This window comes from Pteropus medius, unplaced genomic scaffold (genome assembly GCF_902729225.1).
Source record: "Pteropus medius unplaced genomic scaffold, Ma_sr-lr_union100, whole genome shotgun sequence".
Classification (NCBI taxonomy): Eukaryota; Metazoa; Chordata; class Mammalia; order Chiroptera; family Pteropodidae; genus Pteropus; species Pteropus medius.
Genome location: NW_024344371.1, coordinates 8,273,395 through 8,290,397, shown reverse-complemented (window position 1 = coordinate 8,290,397; position 17,003 = coordinate 8,273,395). Strand labels below are relative to the sequence as shown.

At 33.9% G+C, this 17,003-nt stretch overlaps 1 protein-coding gene across 4 annotated transcripts in view; it reads right to left on the bottom strand.

Moving 5' to 3' along the window:
• Positions 1-17,003, bottom strand: part of NUBPL (NUBP iron-sulfur cluster assembly factor, mitochondrial) — a 294,710-nt gene that overhangs the window by 168,558 nt on the left and 109,149 nt on the right. For all 4 annotated transcript variants that reach the window (XR_005654429.1, XM_039870497.1, XM_039870496.1 and 1 more), the window contains exons 7-8: positions 15,327-15,420; positions 1,140-1,225 (exon numbers count right to left, since the gene is read on the bottom strand). Coding sequence is in view for 3 of the 4 variants with exons in the window: in XM_039870497.1 (XP_039726431.1) it covers positions 1,140-1,225; positions 15,327-15,420 (180 nt within the window). In the remaining variant the exon portion in view is untranslated. The remainder of the gene's footprint in view (positions 1-1,139; positions 1,226-15,326; positions 15,421-17,003) is intronic.

The following is a 17,003-nucleotide window of genomic DNA, read 5'->3' as shown; positions in this document are numbered from 1 at the left end:
AGGTAGATGGGGTAAACGGGGTCAAAAATAGGGAAGGTAGGGGGAGAGTGAAGTGGATAAAGGGGATCAAATATATGGTAGCTGAAGAAAACTGGACTTTGGGTGGTAATTACACAATATGATATATAGATGTCAAATTATAATGTACACCTGAAAATTATATAATTGTATTAACCAATGTTACCCCAATAAACTTAATTAAAAAATAAAATAAATAAATAAAAATTAAAAATTAAAAGTTCTGCTCTATAAGCTCTAAAATCTATCCCTGAATTTAGTAAGGCCACTAGAGAGCCAGATGGATGGAAACATCACATTGGCTTTGTACTGAAATGTTTGTTCCCAGCTGTCCACTTGCACAAGTCCACTTGCTTTTGCTGAGGCATACTAGGAGGAAGAATCTCTATTTATGGCAAAGAAAGTGACAAGAGTATGTTTATATATACAGGGTTTTCTTTTTTTGAGAATCTAAGGGATTCTCAAAATCTAATGGCTTTGTAATAGGACTATGTTTCTTTCCCCATGGCTGCTAGAAAATTAATGGCATACTTCAAGCATGTATTTAAGTCCCTTAATGACATGCAATTTGTTTACAGATTTCACTTCTGACTCCATTTGATTTTAATTGTCCTTTGTGTTATTTTTATTATATTTTTAATTTGTTCTATTTTGCTATATTGTACAAAAAATCCGTAGATACTTTCTCGAAGATGGTGAGCTACAAATGAGTTAAATTGTGGGAGACAGAAGTTAAATTGTAGTGGAAAAGTCATATTTTCCACCTATTCTTCCCCTCTGGCGACCTATTCAAGTCTATCTACCTAAATAATTTCCTAAAATACTCATTGTTTTTTTTTCTTTTGGAGGAGGGAGAGGTCAGTAAGAGCTGCAAATATTTGAGAGAGGTACTACTTGTTCAGAAAACTCATACCCGAAGAATATTTTGGAATTCTTCGTGTTTAATATAACATGTATACATGTTTGCATTCATATGTGTTGTTAAAGTAAGCATAAAGATGAAACTTTCGTACAGATTTCTGCACAGAACCAAATCAAAACTTGGATTGTATTTCTCAATGACTTGCTTTTTCAGTTAAAAGTGTCTCATATTTTTGCAACAGTGAAGCATAAATGCTTACAGGCACATGGACTTTTCGAAACATCTCAGCACCCTTGTGTGCATCCATCAATGCAATGTCCTGGGGCGTGGAGACGATCACAGCACCTACTCAAGAGAAAACAAAAGGACAGAAAAATGATGCTACCATTTAATTCTTTATGGAAAGATTATTTCCAAAATTATGTTACTTACATACTAAAAGAGTCTACTACATTAACTACTTAGGTAATTTGTATAAATTTTACATACATGAATGTCTACTTTGCTTTCTTTCTTATTTCTGAATCCTCACTTCTAAAATTACAACTGACTGACCAATGATTCAAGATCACAACTATATCATCAGAATCTCCTTCCCATTCAGATAACATACCAGTTGGAAGATGCACAAGCAGGCCTTACTTTCAAGAAGCTGAGAGACTACTTGGGAAGACAAAAAAATTTAGAATTACAACACAATGAGCTAAGCACTATAATAGAAGTACTCCTAAAGTGTTATGGAGCTACAGGGAAGAATAAAGAAAAAGATAAGTAGTTCAGTCTGGGGGTGAGAATGGGGAAGGTGAGGAAGCAGGAGATAAGGAGAAGCAATAGGGGAAAGTTTCCAGAAAGAAGTGACTCCTAAACTCGGTCCTCAAGGTTTGTATTATAGAAAACTCATTAGTATGGGACACACTGTGAAGAATAGTTTGGTAGGGGCAAAACTAGGCACCGTGGCAGAACTTCAGATGCAAAATGAACTAAGGCAGCACTGAAAATAGGTGAAGAAGGAGGCTTTCCTGAGTCTGCACTAGCGCAGAAATCAGATGGTTCTATGATACAGTGTTTTGAGAGAAAGTGCAGTGCAATTTTTTCGTTAAGGGGAAACCCTAGAAGCCTGGTTATGATTTGCAGAGCCTGTGAATTTCTTAAATTTTGTGGTTTCTTCTAGATGACAACCTGAAAAATAATTAACATAAACATATTCTAAATCACCTGGATAGCTACCATCTTATAACTAAATACATACTGCCAGTGACATTTGAGAGACCCAAACCATCAAATTGGTACCAAGTGGCAGTACTCTGTCATAGCTAATGAAAACAGAGGTAGGACTAACCCTAAATAACTGAATATACTGAATGAAGATCAAATGATACTACACTGTCTGAAAGGATATTTTGAAAAAGTCAAAATAGAGAAAAGCAGCAGCAGAACCAAGTCAGCACAAAGCATGTGGCAATACAGCCATGCCGAACTCAAAACAAATGTGCAATAGCTACAAATTCATCTTGCAACTAGTATTTTCATTTCAGCAAAAACTTCATCTTCCATATTAATATCATTAATTTGCATTTTATTGATTTTGTTTTATTTGTATTTAATTTGTAATTTTTTAAGTTTTTAAAAATTATATGAAAGTTATTAAAGAATGTATGTTTATACCTAGTTAAGTAGTCTTATAACAAAAATAAGTCAATATGAAGTACAGGGCAGATTATTTTTCCTTTAGAAGGAGGGTCTATTCATTATTCAAGTTAGGGAAACACTAGCTTTGGAATTCAAACAGAATCAGAATTCAAATTTTTATTCCATAGCCAACTACCTGTGTGACTAGGTTAATAACTTAATCTAAGATTCAGTTTCTTTAACTACAAAATGGCATAATAACACTTAGGTCGCAGGGTGAAATAATTAAATGAACTAATGTATATGATGCTTAGACACATGGCAAACATTCAATAAATGGTAGTTGTTGTTGTTAATAATAGCATCATTGTTATCTTTATTATTTTTATTAACAAAGTGTCTTACAAGTTGCTGGGAAGATCATTTTCATATTGCCATCAGGAGCTCATCCTACTTTTCAAACTGTTCCATGGATCACTATATCTTCTATTTTTATTTATTCCGCCCAAGAAATCAAAAACTAGTCCAACTTCTCTTTCCCATCTTTTAAAGATTGATGGAAATCACATCTCTGCAAAAATTATAATCAAATCTACTATAATTCCCTAATTCTCTACGTTCTGGATTCTATTACCAATCAATTTCACTGTTTTTGTCATATCCAGGCATTTGGAAGGAATCTAATTCCAGTTCTGTCCCTATCTAGCTGTGTGACTATCCTTGGGCAAATAACTCAGAAGCATTCTAGGTCTGTTTCCTTAGCTGTAAAATTAATGCAAGGACTAGAGAGTCTCTGAGGTCTCAACTAGCTCTCTGATTATATGATTTAGCATTACCTCTTAACATTTTCCCAAACCACCCCTGTTCAACCTGAGTGCCTCAGTAAACCTGTTTAAGGGAATGTGAAATGCTACCTCCTCCAATACTTATGGCCTCTCAATCTCAGAGCCATTCTCTTCACATGTAAAGGAAACCCCCTTAGCTATTTCCTCCAAATTCTCTTAACTATATACTAGTACATACAGGGTTTTCTATGGCATTAGTCCTAAAAAGTACCTTTAGCTTTCATATGATATAAGCACTGTATTGTTTTAAATACCATTTCTCTGCTATTCGAATCATCACTACAAAATGTAGTTTCATGGGCAGTTAGAATTTTTCTCATTTTTTTTTAATCAAACAAAAGTAATTGCACAATGTATCGCACAAAATAGGCACTTAATAAAGGATTGGTGATTTAAACAATTTTCTTGTATTTTCAGATTGCTGTATGAATTCTTGGTTGGTAACTCCTTCAACTAGGAGTTAAGAGCTCTGGGTTCCAGTTTTGTTGACTATACTAATGTAAGATGTAACCATGAACAGCTCACTAAATCTCAATATATCTCAATTAATTCCTCCAAATAATGAACCTATTTTCATTGGTCTTATTTAAAGAGCTGTTTCATTATTTAAAAAAATGTAGAAGTGTTATAAAAACGTTCAGTGACATTATTTTGATATCTATAAGATCCTAGAGAGAGGAATTAAAGTGACTTGGTTTTCTCTGCAGTACTTAATTCTAACAGAATAGCACAAAAAAGCACCCATGCCATCTGAGTTTCTTTAGAGTAATCTATATAGCACCATTCACACATCAATTAATAATAACTTTCTGACAAAGATAACAGTCATCTTCCACGTCCCATCAAATGCTTACAAAACATGTAAACTACTCCATTGTAACTACCAGCCACATTTATAAAAGATTTTTATTTTTTAGTTTTTTGCTGAAATATATGTTTTTAACTAAGCCTAAGTCCTTAATCACAACACAATCAGTCTTTAGGACACTGTTCTGAGAAAAAAAATATTTCTAGCTTTTCTTAAAGAATACAAAAACACACATAAATCATTACAATCTCTTTTGTTGTACCAAATTTCAGAACATCATATAAGTAACCGTTCCAGACAGCCCTTCAGTAACTTTTAGAATTTATGATAAGGAAAAAAGTCAAATAAAAAACAAATAAAACCTTCAGTGAAATTAAGTTTAATGATTAATCAGTCTGTGAATTACAACCCAGATTTTTTAATTTTAAAGGAATTATATCCATTTTTTTTCTTATTGATATATCTCAACTTAAAATATGGTCTCCAAATATATTTTATCTTTGTGGTGCTTGGCTTCCTATTAATTTTAATTTTTCCTCGAGGCTTATGGAACATGAACCAATATGAATCAGCCTAGATTTTTCCCCTTCTTGTCATCACTGATGATATCACTTCAGTTTTGTGATGGAGGGCTTGTTGGAAAACTTGTGCTCCCTCTACTGACCATCAGGAACATCAGTAGCAACAAAGAGAATGTTTAGTTTGCAATAAATTGAATTATTTTCTGGGAGTAAAAGCACAGTATCATAAAACACCTATCTCAAGATAAATTTTCTCTTTTCTATGGTAAATGTCTAAGTTTAAAAATTTCACATAATATTGCTTAAATGCTATTTCCCAAGTTGTAATCTTTTTAAAGTCTTTTTATTAGCTGAGATTTACTATAAAAGGTTAATTTTCTGGCAGATTCTGACAAATATGTAAACATCCTAAAAAAATAATTATCTAGAGTATTGTCTTAATTGCTAATTCTCTTGACTATTAAGAGGAAAATCTATTTATAACTGCATATCTGGATTTGGGTCAGAGTTCAGAGTAGTTAAACATGTAAAACTGATTATTCCAGATGTTAGGCTGAGCATAATTACACCAGTGTGGAACTATTCGACTACGCTACTCTAAGTCTCCAGGGCATAAATTGTATCTAATTCCCATGCCTGACTGAGAACTTCAACGTTGGAACCTAATAAACATGTCCAACAAAAACCGCTTGTAATTATACCTGCACAAGCAATTCTATGCCTTACAGTTCGAGCACATCACTGTAAAGTCGACTAAGACTTAAAAGAACAAATTAACTGCTAGTCTTAATGTTCACAGTACTCTAATATTTAGTGCTGTTGACTCTCCTTTTTTTAATTTAAAGATACTTGCAGCAAAAGAAAATCATTCAACTTCCATTAGCTTAACATAAATAATACCAAATATACAATTATTAACTATAAAAAAGATTGGCTTTGGTATTTTTAGCTCTTCCCTGTCTTTCTCCTCTATAACCCCAAACTTCCTGAATTATAAACATTATTTGCTGTATAAGGAATGCCCATTGATATTAGTATCAGATTAAGTAAAGCATTATTAAAATGGTAAATTCACCTCAAATGTACGCACAGACACTCTTTCAACAGGAACTATAAATAATTCTCTCCTGAGTCCATGCTCTATTCCAATAGAGAACTGACCTAGTCACAAAGGGTATATGTTTTATTAAAGATCATTATTTTACTTACTTCGGAAATGAATTTTGTTATAGAAAATTATGTCAATTACTACTGAAAAGAATGTAGAACACAATAATTAGTGGAAACCACAGTATTTCAAAGCCACTGGTAAGACAGAGTGTGTGCATTTTAGAAATATAAGAATTTAAGTTTGTCAAAGGAATCTAGATGCATACCCGCTGTTTAGGGACAAAGATCGGCTCTTCAATAATGGAGTCAACAGGTAATATGCTTCCAATCATCTTGCCTTATTGATGTTAACAATGAATTAATGGGGGCTATCCAGACTGCCTTTCACTAAGGAACCACTGGGAACAAGTAAGGATTTCATAGAGTTTAAAGAGCTTGAGCTAGAACCAATATTCGCTTCTTTCCAGTCTTAAATCCATCTTTATGCTGATTGGTAAACACCTTGGGGAGCCTACTCGTTATACATGTATGTCTCTATAACTCAGAAAGCTTTTTCGTTCTTCCGTCTGTTCATGTTGAACTCTCAGATTTAATATTTTGCATTTCAAAATCTATCAGATGCACATATAACTCAGCCTGCCTATGCTCACAGTGAGCCACCACCAAAAGCTATTTGTTTAATAATGTAGCACATTCCTTTTTATACACATTCTTTCTCTAATATAAACTCCAGAGAAGAGAACTGCTACTCCCTGGTTACCCTAACTTTATTTAACCAGGTATATTTCAGAAAATAACAGCTGAGACTTTTTATGAAAAAACTCTGCTCCATTTCCAAATATTGTCATACTTAAGATGCGAAGACATTATTCAGAGCTATACTTCAGGTTCTGATAAAATTTCTAACATCTATGACCAAGTGCAAACATTTTTAAATGATAGATTGTGGAACTTGTACTTTTTCTACATATAAATGTTTAATGGGTTTAAAAGTAGTTTTTAATATGAATCTGACTCTCATTGGCCATTAAAACCATTCATTGAACTTTAAGATATTAAGGAATTTTAGCTGTCAGGCATATCATGAAAGAAGTGCCCAGAAATTCTTAAGACAAAACTGAATGAACTATCTCAGAAGCTTCCCATCTAAATACAGGCTAGATAATCAAGGAATTCAAATATCAGATAAGTTAGTCTAGACATAGTGATTCTGAAAACTGAATATATGAGAATCATTTGGAAAAGCTTTAAAATCTTGGGTCTTTCCATGTCATAGTTCAGAATTGTTAATTCTAAGACCATTTCTTTGAACTGTTAACTGATACACTGTAAGTTCTATCTATAACATATGTTGACTCAAATACAAAGGCTCTAAAAAGTTTATTTCTTCTTAAATTTAGATTGAGAACATTGTCGTTCATTAACCAATGGTATCATTTTTAATTTTATAATTCGATTCCCAATTTAACAAGGAATGACATTTCAGACTGAGTACCAGGAGTGCCCTAAAAGGTAAAACCTTAGAATACAGTCTCTAGTCTTTAAAACCTGGCTACAATTTGTATGACAACAAAACAAACTTATTTTGTTAAAAAAAAGTTTTATAATTTGGTAAATAAAGTGATAATTCTGTCCTATATCATGCCATTGTTGCCAGATATTCATTAATTATAACTCTATCCAACATTTGCATGGAAAGATGGTGCACCTGGAAGAAGTCCAAAATTAACTGTCTCCTTTAAATTTCAATTCTGCAAATTGAAAATGTAAATGAAATTTAATATCTTTGAATACTAGGAAAAGCTATAACTTAAGTCTTCCACCTTTAAGGTACAAGCATGTTTCTAGTTTCATAGTTTGAGGTTGTTATAAACTGCAAAATGTAGGGGAAACACAGCACCAAAATCCAAAGGTAGCCAAGTATTTTTCTTTGAGTTTTCAATGGTTTTCCAGAAGATTAGTAATTGATGCCTTTCAAGAATTACTCTTTTAAATTTGAAAACAATTAAGAAGAGGAAAAAATAGTTGTGTGAAAAAAAAATAAAATGTTTTATTTAGTTTACCTAAGTGAAACTACTATATTTCTTTTACTTTGAAAGAATAAATACCACACAATCAAGGAAACTATATCAAGTGATGGCCTGTGGTCATTCACTCATCTAACAATAGCAACAATAAGTTTTTGATCTTCCAAATCCCACTGTTTTCATATTATAAAACATTACCATAAAAGAGAGAATGCATTAGGCCAAGCAAACTACTGGTGGAGGAGAAAATACTAGTATGAACTTGTACAGCTTTTTCTCAAGAATCTCTGATGAGTGAATAGGAGCTCAGTCAGTAACTGTAGCAACAGGTCCAATGTCTTTCACAGCAATAAATGCCTTTCCCTTTAAATAATGACTGAAATATTAAGGTAGCTTAATGTAAAATTCTTACTCCATCTTACTTAAGTAAATGAGAGGCAAAAAAAGCCTCTGGTCCAACAGGAGTGTCCAACAGGAGAGGTCCTAGACAGGAAAAAGGACATCGCCTCATTCTCATAACGTAATACCAGTATGCCAGCGCGCCAAAGCAGCTTCTCTTGAGACCATGGATATTTAACACAGTATCTAGCTGACTACTCTGCTATATTCCGTAGCTTCTCCCTCTCTAGGAGAAAGAAATCAGAACAGGATCCATACTAAGGCTCTTGGCTGTTTTCCGTGCTACTTCTGCCCTTCCTTGGAAGAAAAAGAGCGAGAACAACGAAGGGACCACAATGGCTCCCCTCTCAACTGCTCAGTTCTTTGTCCCCTCCGTTATATGAGTAATTTCCAAAAGTTTCATTCCTGCACCAATCTCTACCTAATAAAGTGAAGGGGATGTTTCTTTCATAAGTCTGTCCTAGCAAAATAAACCCTTTTATGTATTAATCCCCACTACCCAAAATATACTATTTCACTACTTATCTACAATATAAATATTCTGTTCATGAATTTGATGACAGTACAATTTTGCTTTATGATAGTATGAATTTTCACTTATTTGACTATACTATCTCTATTAGCTTGCAAACTTAGAGGACAGACATCCTTGCTTTGTATTTCATCTACTGCAAGCCACTAATTCACAATCATAATGACCGCGAAAAAGAGAAGATGTTCTGGGTATTTTCCAGATAATAACTGCGCTCCACTTCATTTCCTTCCCAAGCTCTGCTTCATTCTCCACCCCTCTCTGACCTGATCAGTGCCTGGGCAGCTGACCTCTGTGGACAGTATCACCTGAGTTTCCTTACCCTCTGTGTACCAAGAGGCATCTGCCACTAGGAGGTATCAGCAGGATATGAGACTGTGGGAGGGGAAAAAGGTTGGAGTATTATTATCTACCTCACACACTGCTCCTCCCTGCCTCTCAGGAGTTGTGGCCTTAGCTATATTCCTCTGAGGCCACAGAAAAGACAAGCCCCTCTTCCATGGCCCAGCAGTCGCTGAAATGCACTGCTTTGCCCCATCATTAGTCTCTGGGTACTTCGCCATCTCTTTTTGGTTCCCCTAATGCTGCCCACACCTCTGTAACTAGTCTCTTCATTAAACTCTGTTCTGTTAATTCTTTTTAAAGTATGTCATTTGTTTCCTGCCAGTAACCTAATACAGCACCTTAATATAACTTCCTAAAATCCTCTAGTCTCCCCCAAAAGAAATAAACTCTTTACTTAATTAGTTCCAAGAGTTAAAATCAAATTAAGTTACTCTTCAGATAGTCATACAGAGGACCTCAGATGAAGCAAAGGAAGAAAAAAATATTTTAGGTAACATCTATTAGAATTCAAATACTAGCATAGTGCATACATTTTCAAAAATTTTAAGGGACTTATAATGTTCCTCAGAAATATTAATCCTCTTCTATTACAGGAGAACACTTAAATGTTCAATAATATCTAAGAGTTCATCACTGCAATCGTTAAAAAAAAAACAAAACTCAGAAGTCAACTCTGGAATCTACCCAATTCAGTACCTGGCAGCATCTAATTTACAAGCTAAACAAACAACAAGCAAAACACCAGCACACTGTATCAAAAAAAAAAAAAAGTAGTTAAGAAAAACAATAAAACAAAACCAGCATTAACAACTCTGCCTTTTCCCCTTGGCAAGTTCAACAAGACAAGAGCAAATCCAAAGACTGTAATTGGTTATTTCCTATTCTTTATCCTGTCTCCTTCCCTCTAGCAATTACTACAACTATTAGGTATTTGTAGTATGCAATGATTCAGTAGGCCATGTAAGCTCAAATTTAAATCATTAGCCAATAATATTGCTGTCAACACATTTTATCACTATTGTTGCTACCCAACACTTTTAACACAAATAAGAGGATAATTTTTTTTCTTTGAAGTTTTTTCTTATAATGAACCTGTCATCTATCCCTTGGAACAAAATGGAACACATATAAAGAGTCGTTAATTAGCATTCAAAAAGAGGATCTTGTTGTGGGTACAGATCTGCCTCCATGAATTTTCCAAAAGAATGTCTCTTTCTAAGCATAAAACATTTAGTATCATTCTCAACATGGCTTGGAGAAATGCTACGTTGATATAAAAGTTCTTTCTAATTCACAACATTTCACCACAGCCCCCCATCCCCCCCAAAAAGCTATTTTAAAATGTTCAAGTAGTTTCTAAAAAACATCATACATTTAGATGGAGCTTTTAAATTCATTATTTCATTTGATCCGTTTAAGTCTGTGGGATAGGCAGGTGTTCCACAGGAAAGGATAAAGAGTCAGAGAGGTAATTAGTAGCGGACTAAACACCCCTGCAAGTAAATAAGAGAATTTCTTATTATTATCTTACAATGGAGTAATGTTAGTAGTGATTCTCACTAATAATTTAATACGGAGCCTGCATGAAACCAAATAGCAGTGCCCACATGCATATCTCAGACACCAAAACAAAGTTAATACTAAAAGGTATCAAATGACCACAAAGATATTACATATGGTACAGGCAAAAGAATAGTATAAATAAATCTAAAATGAAATATATTATTCTTTCAAAGGGAGAGTGAAATAAAATGTATGTTTTTAATAAATGTTTTCTTTAACTTATACATAGAAAAAACACCTAGTAAAAGCAGTCGGGGTCAAAGAGATCACAGGAATGAGTTAGCAGGATGATAAGAAAGATAAGGGGGCACAAATCTGTTCACATAAACAGTGATAACCAGTCAACTAGCTTTGTCATTTATTCAATCAATATTAACTGCATAAACCATGGCCCAAGGTACTCTAAGAAATATTATCATAAATAGGAGAAAATTCTTGCATTCAAGCAGCTTAAAGCCTAGTTGGGAAAATCATACAGACACACAGATAAAACGCCCATTCACTGATTCAACATTTCCTGAGTAGTTATGGGAAGTCACTGAGTATGGCACTGTGAGAAATACAAAAATGAATAAAACAGAGACTTAGCCCCCCAGGGAGTAACAGTCTGGTACCAAATGATAACACAGTTATACAGGTTTTGAACTGAGAACATGAGAAGGTCCAAATAAAATGCTATGTGAATTTCAAGGAAGGAGAAATGATTTCTCACTGGGAGTCTAGGGAAGATGACAAAGAATAAACATTTGAAATAAAGGGAATGCAGGATTTAGGCACCCGCTGATTGCAGAGGAAAGACATTCTAGGCAAGAGCCAGCTATATGTAAAGACACAATTCATTTACATACATTATATGTATGTAAAGGGAAGAGAGAGGGGGCAGTGAGTACATAAGGTTTTTTGGAAGGGATCCCAGATTATGTAAAAGAGTTTAGTGGGAAGGATAGGTAAGTCAAATCAGGGGGACTCAAATGGGAGTCTAAATATCATACATGGTTTATGGTACACGAGACATAAGAAAAGGTACAACACAGAATATCAAGAAGAGTTCTAAAGTCCATGATAAGAAGAAAAGGAAATTAGGTTCATAATTAGAGAGCAGATAATTCAGTTAAGCCTAGAAAGGCAGATATAATTCTGACAGGCTGTTCCAGATTATTTAATTAATGAAAGCCATGAGTCAAACCAGTCAGTCCAGCAACTCTGATGTCCTTCCCTCTAAGTCCTGGAAGCTGGCTCAATTTTGGTATTTCCATATATATTAGCTCTGAAATGACATTGACCTGAGTAAAACCAAACCTTGGGAACTAAACCTTTAACACACACACACACACACACACACACATACACACACAAAATCACAGGCACTTCCCTTCACCACATTCTCACATCATTTTAGATAGGATACTTTCATTTTTCACGATAAATTAATATATGTTCACTGTAGAAAATCTAGTCTTTCTATTGCCATTAATTTTAATATTGACCTAATAACCCACAGTATGAGTGTACTAACACCAATAGCTGCAATTCTATCCTGAGAGCCAGTGTGCCTGGAAACTAGCCAATTGTCCAAGACCAGGATGATCAGCCCAAAGATAATATTGGTCTTTCCAAGAATCACTTGAGGCTCTCTCTACTCCTAAAAGCCAAAGGAGGCCACTTCTAGACTGCCTCCAGACCATCCCTGGAATGTAAGAGTTAAAGAAGCCCAAAGCAATTTCTCAAGAGTCAGAAACAAAACAAAACAAAACAAAACAAAACAAAAAACCAGTACCATAAATACCAATAGAGACCACTGGTTGGATACCCATCATGTAGGGGTACACAGGTTTAGCCATATTCATAAACAAATTTGTTTTTATTTGAGATTACCTAGATTAGAAAAATTTCAACTTAAATGGGTTTGAAGGGACTAAAACTGAACTCAGAAAATCACTGAGTCAAACATTGTTGGGTTTTATATGAGAGTAGTTTGATATAGAGGTTAAGAGCATGAGCTTTAAATTTAATTTGAATGTATATGAACCTCAGCTATAACCCACTGTATCTGTGTGACCTTGGGAAAGTTATTTAACCCTTCAAAAATTTAAGAAAATAGGAATAATATAACACCTATGATAGTTAAATATAAAAACAAATATATGGAAGACTATCATTAAATGGCATTTTATTAATAACAGGCGAACATCGAATGTCCTTAAAGAATTCATTTGTTTTAATTATAAAAATAGACACGTTCATTATAGAAAATTTAGAAAATATCTGATAAACAATTTCATTTCTATAGCCCGGAAATAACTAAACCATCTTTAGTACTTGGCCCTCTTTTTTTTAATGGATTAGACATGGGAAGTGAAATATAAACCATCTTTAGTACTTGGCCCTATTTTTTTTTAATGGATCAGACATGGGAAGTGAAATATAAGTTAATATAAATAGAATTATAGAACACTAGAAGTTTCATTTTCAGGTTTCTTCCCCTTAGGCCGAGATAAAGCAAAGCAAACCAGGTATGGTACTATTTTGAATGTTTCATATTTATTCTTTAAGGCTCCTCTCCGTGACATGTTTTACAATTCCCCTCCAACCCATGATCTCTTCTTCCCTGATCCCCCATCTCATGGGGATTATTATCTCTCATATAGCACTTCTCATACTCTGCATTATAGCTATCCATATTCTTTTCTTACCAGCCACTCTCTCCCCCTGCCCTTCTCTCTAATTTATCTTCAAGAGCTGAGCTTTTAACCTGAAGACTGTGAGCCCCCTAAAATTATCCATAAAAATCGTGTTTCTGTAGGTACAAATACATTTTCCTAGAGAGAATCTACATATTCGTCCAATTCTCAAAAAAGGTCTGAGACTCAAAGAGTCCCTGGAACTTGTGATTTAATGACCTTGGACCCTCTACAGTGCTTAGCACCTACCTTTATATGAATATTTGTTGATTTTATTAATATATCATAAAATCAATGTTAGGTTTTTGTTTAATACAATCTTTTAAATAATGTGTTCCTCATCTCTCATTCCTTCATCTTTATACTGTTTCTGAAAGGAGAATGGTGGTTACCAGGGACTAGAAAGAGGAGGGAATTGAGAATTACTGTTTAATATGTAGAGTTTCAGTTTGAGAAGATGAGAAAGCTCAGGAGATGGATGGTGGTGATGGCCACAAAACAATGTGAATGTACTTAATGCTATTGAACTGTTAATGTATATTTTACTGCAATAAAAAAATACTGCTTTCTATTCTCATATAATATTAATCACCTATTACATGGCAGACTTTCCATCAAAGAAAAGGAATAAGAAATACACTGGTTAAACTTTAGGATATAAGAAAGAAATTCTCCAAGGAGAAGCATATCGTAACCCCAGTGTACACACTGTTGGTTTTAGAGTATAAGCACAAATTAAAACAGGGTGATACAATCATAAATCCTGTCCAAACAGAGGAGCTGTTAACTGAGTAAACAAAGGTAAATTGCTTAGGACCATCAGTTTACCTGTGTGAAGCAAATTAAACTTTTTCAAGGTAACAAGTCAATCTCAAGGAATAAATTATAATTTACCCGAAGTCTATCAATGTATTATCCACATGAATAATGTATGCTTTTCAGTTATCAGCAATAGGCATTTCAAGGTAGCTGGAACACATTTTATTCAATAAATATTCAGTGAGTAGTCCTAAGATTGAGAAATATAAAAGTCCCAAAACTACTTAAAAAAAGAAAAAGCAGGCTATGTAGTATGCTGATTACAAAAAGGAGGAATTGTTTTCCTATGTGACTTCACTATACACCCATCTCATTATTGTAGCTTGCCTCACTAAAAAAAAAAGTCTCATATTAATGATGCTATATTATGCATCATTATATAATGGATGCTATATCCAAACGATGTATATATCTTATCAAAAACCTAGATACTAAACCTTCTGATGATAAAATGTCAGTGATATCTCTTGGTTATTTATTACCAACAATACTGATTTGCAAAGACATTTAAAATTCCATTATTTTTCCAAAGAGTCCTTATATATAAGAAAGAGTTATCTCTACTTCAGTAGAATCTAGGAAAATATTTAGAAACAGATTCAACATAAAAGCTAACTACTATTCAAACTGCATATCATAGAAAAATATATCCATTACCATATTGTAGTACCATGTATTCAAAGTAAGCTAAAATGTTTACTGCTCTCTTAGCTTTAAGATTAAATAATCAGCAGAATATAAAATTTTCCCATAGTTGTGTTTTTCCAAAAAAAACAAAATTTTCTAATATTTACTCTTATTCTGTGGCATTTACTCAATAAATATTTTCTTAGTGACTACCATGTAGCAAGCACTATGCTATAAATGCTGGACAGCTGTGAAACAGATAGCCACATTCTACCTAAATAATACTTAAGCACTATTGCTTTTCTAGAACACAGATTTATATCACCATCTTTGAAAATGTCTTTAGGGTTTTTGTAAACATATTCACTCTGTAAACATATTTTTAAAATTTCAATTTATGAATCTGATCTCTAAGAAAAATTTAGAAATGATTATGCTTGTTAAAACATAAAAATGTTTGCCTGTCATAAGTTTGGTTTTCTGTATGGCAACAGCAAAACATCAAAGACAGCACAAATTACATTAAACTTCGAGATTTACCTGAAATGGGAATATTCTGTGAGACTGATAATTGTACATCTCCAGTTCCTGGTGGCATGTCAACAACTAAATAATCCAGTTGACCCCAATCTACCTAAAAATCAAGATGACACAAATAAATCACTGTATAACAACTGCAGTGAATAGTGATGTAAACAAAAATATATTAATGACATCTAAAATAATAGCTTCCACCTGAGAAATTACTAAATGTCAAAGACTGTGCTGAGGATAGATATAGGAATGATACAGGAATAAATGAATGAATAAGAGAGTCCCTGACTAGGAGACCGTCTCTGAATAAGGTTAAATTTCTAAATGATGGCCCTTTGTCCTTTGGGTTTTTGGAGGTTTTTTTTGTTTGTTTGTTTGTTTTGGTACAGCATTTCTTATGGAAGATCCTAATAGAAAATGTTTATTATTTTTCCTTTATAAAACACACTAACAAACCAAAAATTAATAAGAAGAAAAATTTAGAGATGTAACTAGAGTTCCAATACTATAACACTTTGATTCTTTCCAGGTATTATTCTTAGCATCTATATCTAAAAATTCAGCTATATAACCAAGTCCTCAATGTTCAGCCTCAATTTAGACAGGTTCCAAGGGTACCACCGGCTCTTTTCTCCTCAGATGGTTTTCCTGCTGAGTCCTCAGTCTCAGTGAATGGCCTTAGGTTCCTCTCAGTTTCCAAAGGGGGAAGCCTGGAATCATACTCAACTCTTCCCTTTCCCTCACTATCCAAGTCACTTATTCTACCTTCTAAAGATCTCTCAAATACATCTACTTCTCTCTTCACCCCTGCCAAGAACTCAGAGGAGGCCACAACCATCTGTCACTAAAGCCTCTGAACCAATCTCTCTTCCAGCATTGCCCATCCAGGCTAACACCATCTAAAATGGAGTCTGATAGTGCCATATTTTTTGTTTAACACTCTTCTATTGCTGTTAGGATAAAGTCTGACCTTAAGTTCCAGAACATTCTGCTTGGTCTTCTTCACTTGCTAATTCCTCCTCATTCTTCAGATTCCACCTTGAAATTTACCTCCCCTAACTTCCATTAGATTGGATTGAGGTGTTTCTACTATGTATGTCTTCTAATCATTCAATCACTCAACAAATATTAATTGAGTACCTACTATATATTAGGCATTGAGCTAGGTACTGCTAATTAAATAGTATCATGGCCTCAAAGAATTTATAATATAGAGGGAGACATATATTAAGCACAATATGAAATAACTTGTATAAGTGTGAGAAACTGAATGAAGATCAACATAGCCAGAGAGCAGTGAGTGAGGGGAAGGGTGGCATTCATTCACTGTTGTTTCATGATCTTCTTCTCATGAAACTGTAGCCCAGTTAGAATACCCAACACGGAATGGACAAACTGGAGATGCTTAATAACTTTTCTTTCAAGGAATGAATGAATAAATGAACACACATGCAAAGGTTTGATAATTTTTTTACATAAATAGAAATCACACTGTGTATATAATCTCATATCCTACTTCTTAAAACTTAATAATGTGAAACAAGGCTTTTCCATATAATCATATATTTTTAAAATTAAAGTTTAGAAGATATTGGGTCAAATGTATTCATTAATGTATTAACAATTTATTCAACACATATTTATTGAGAATCAACTAGGTGCCAGGCACTGTCCCAGGTGATA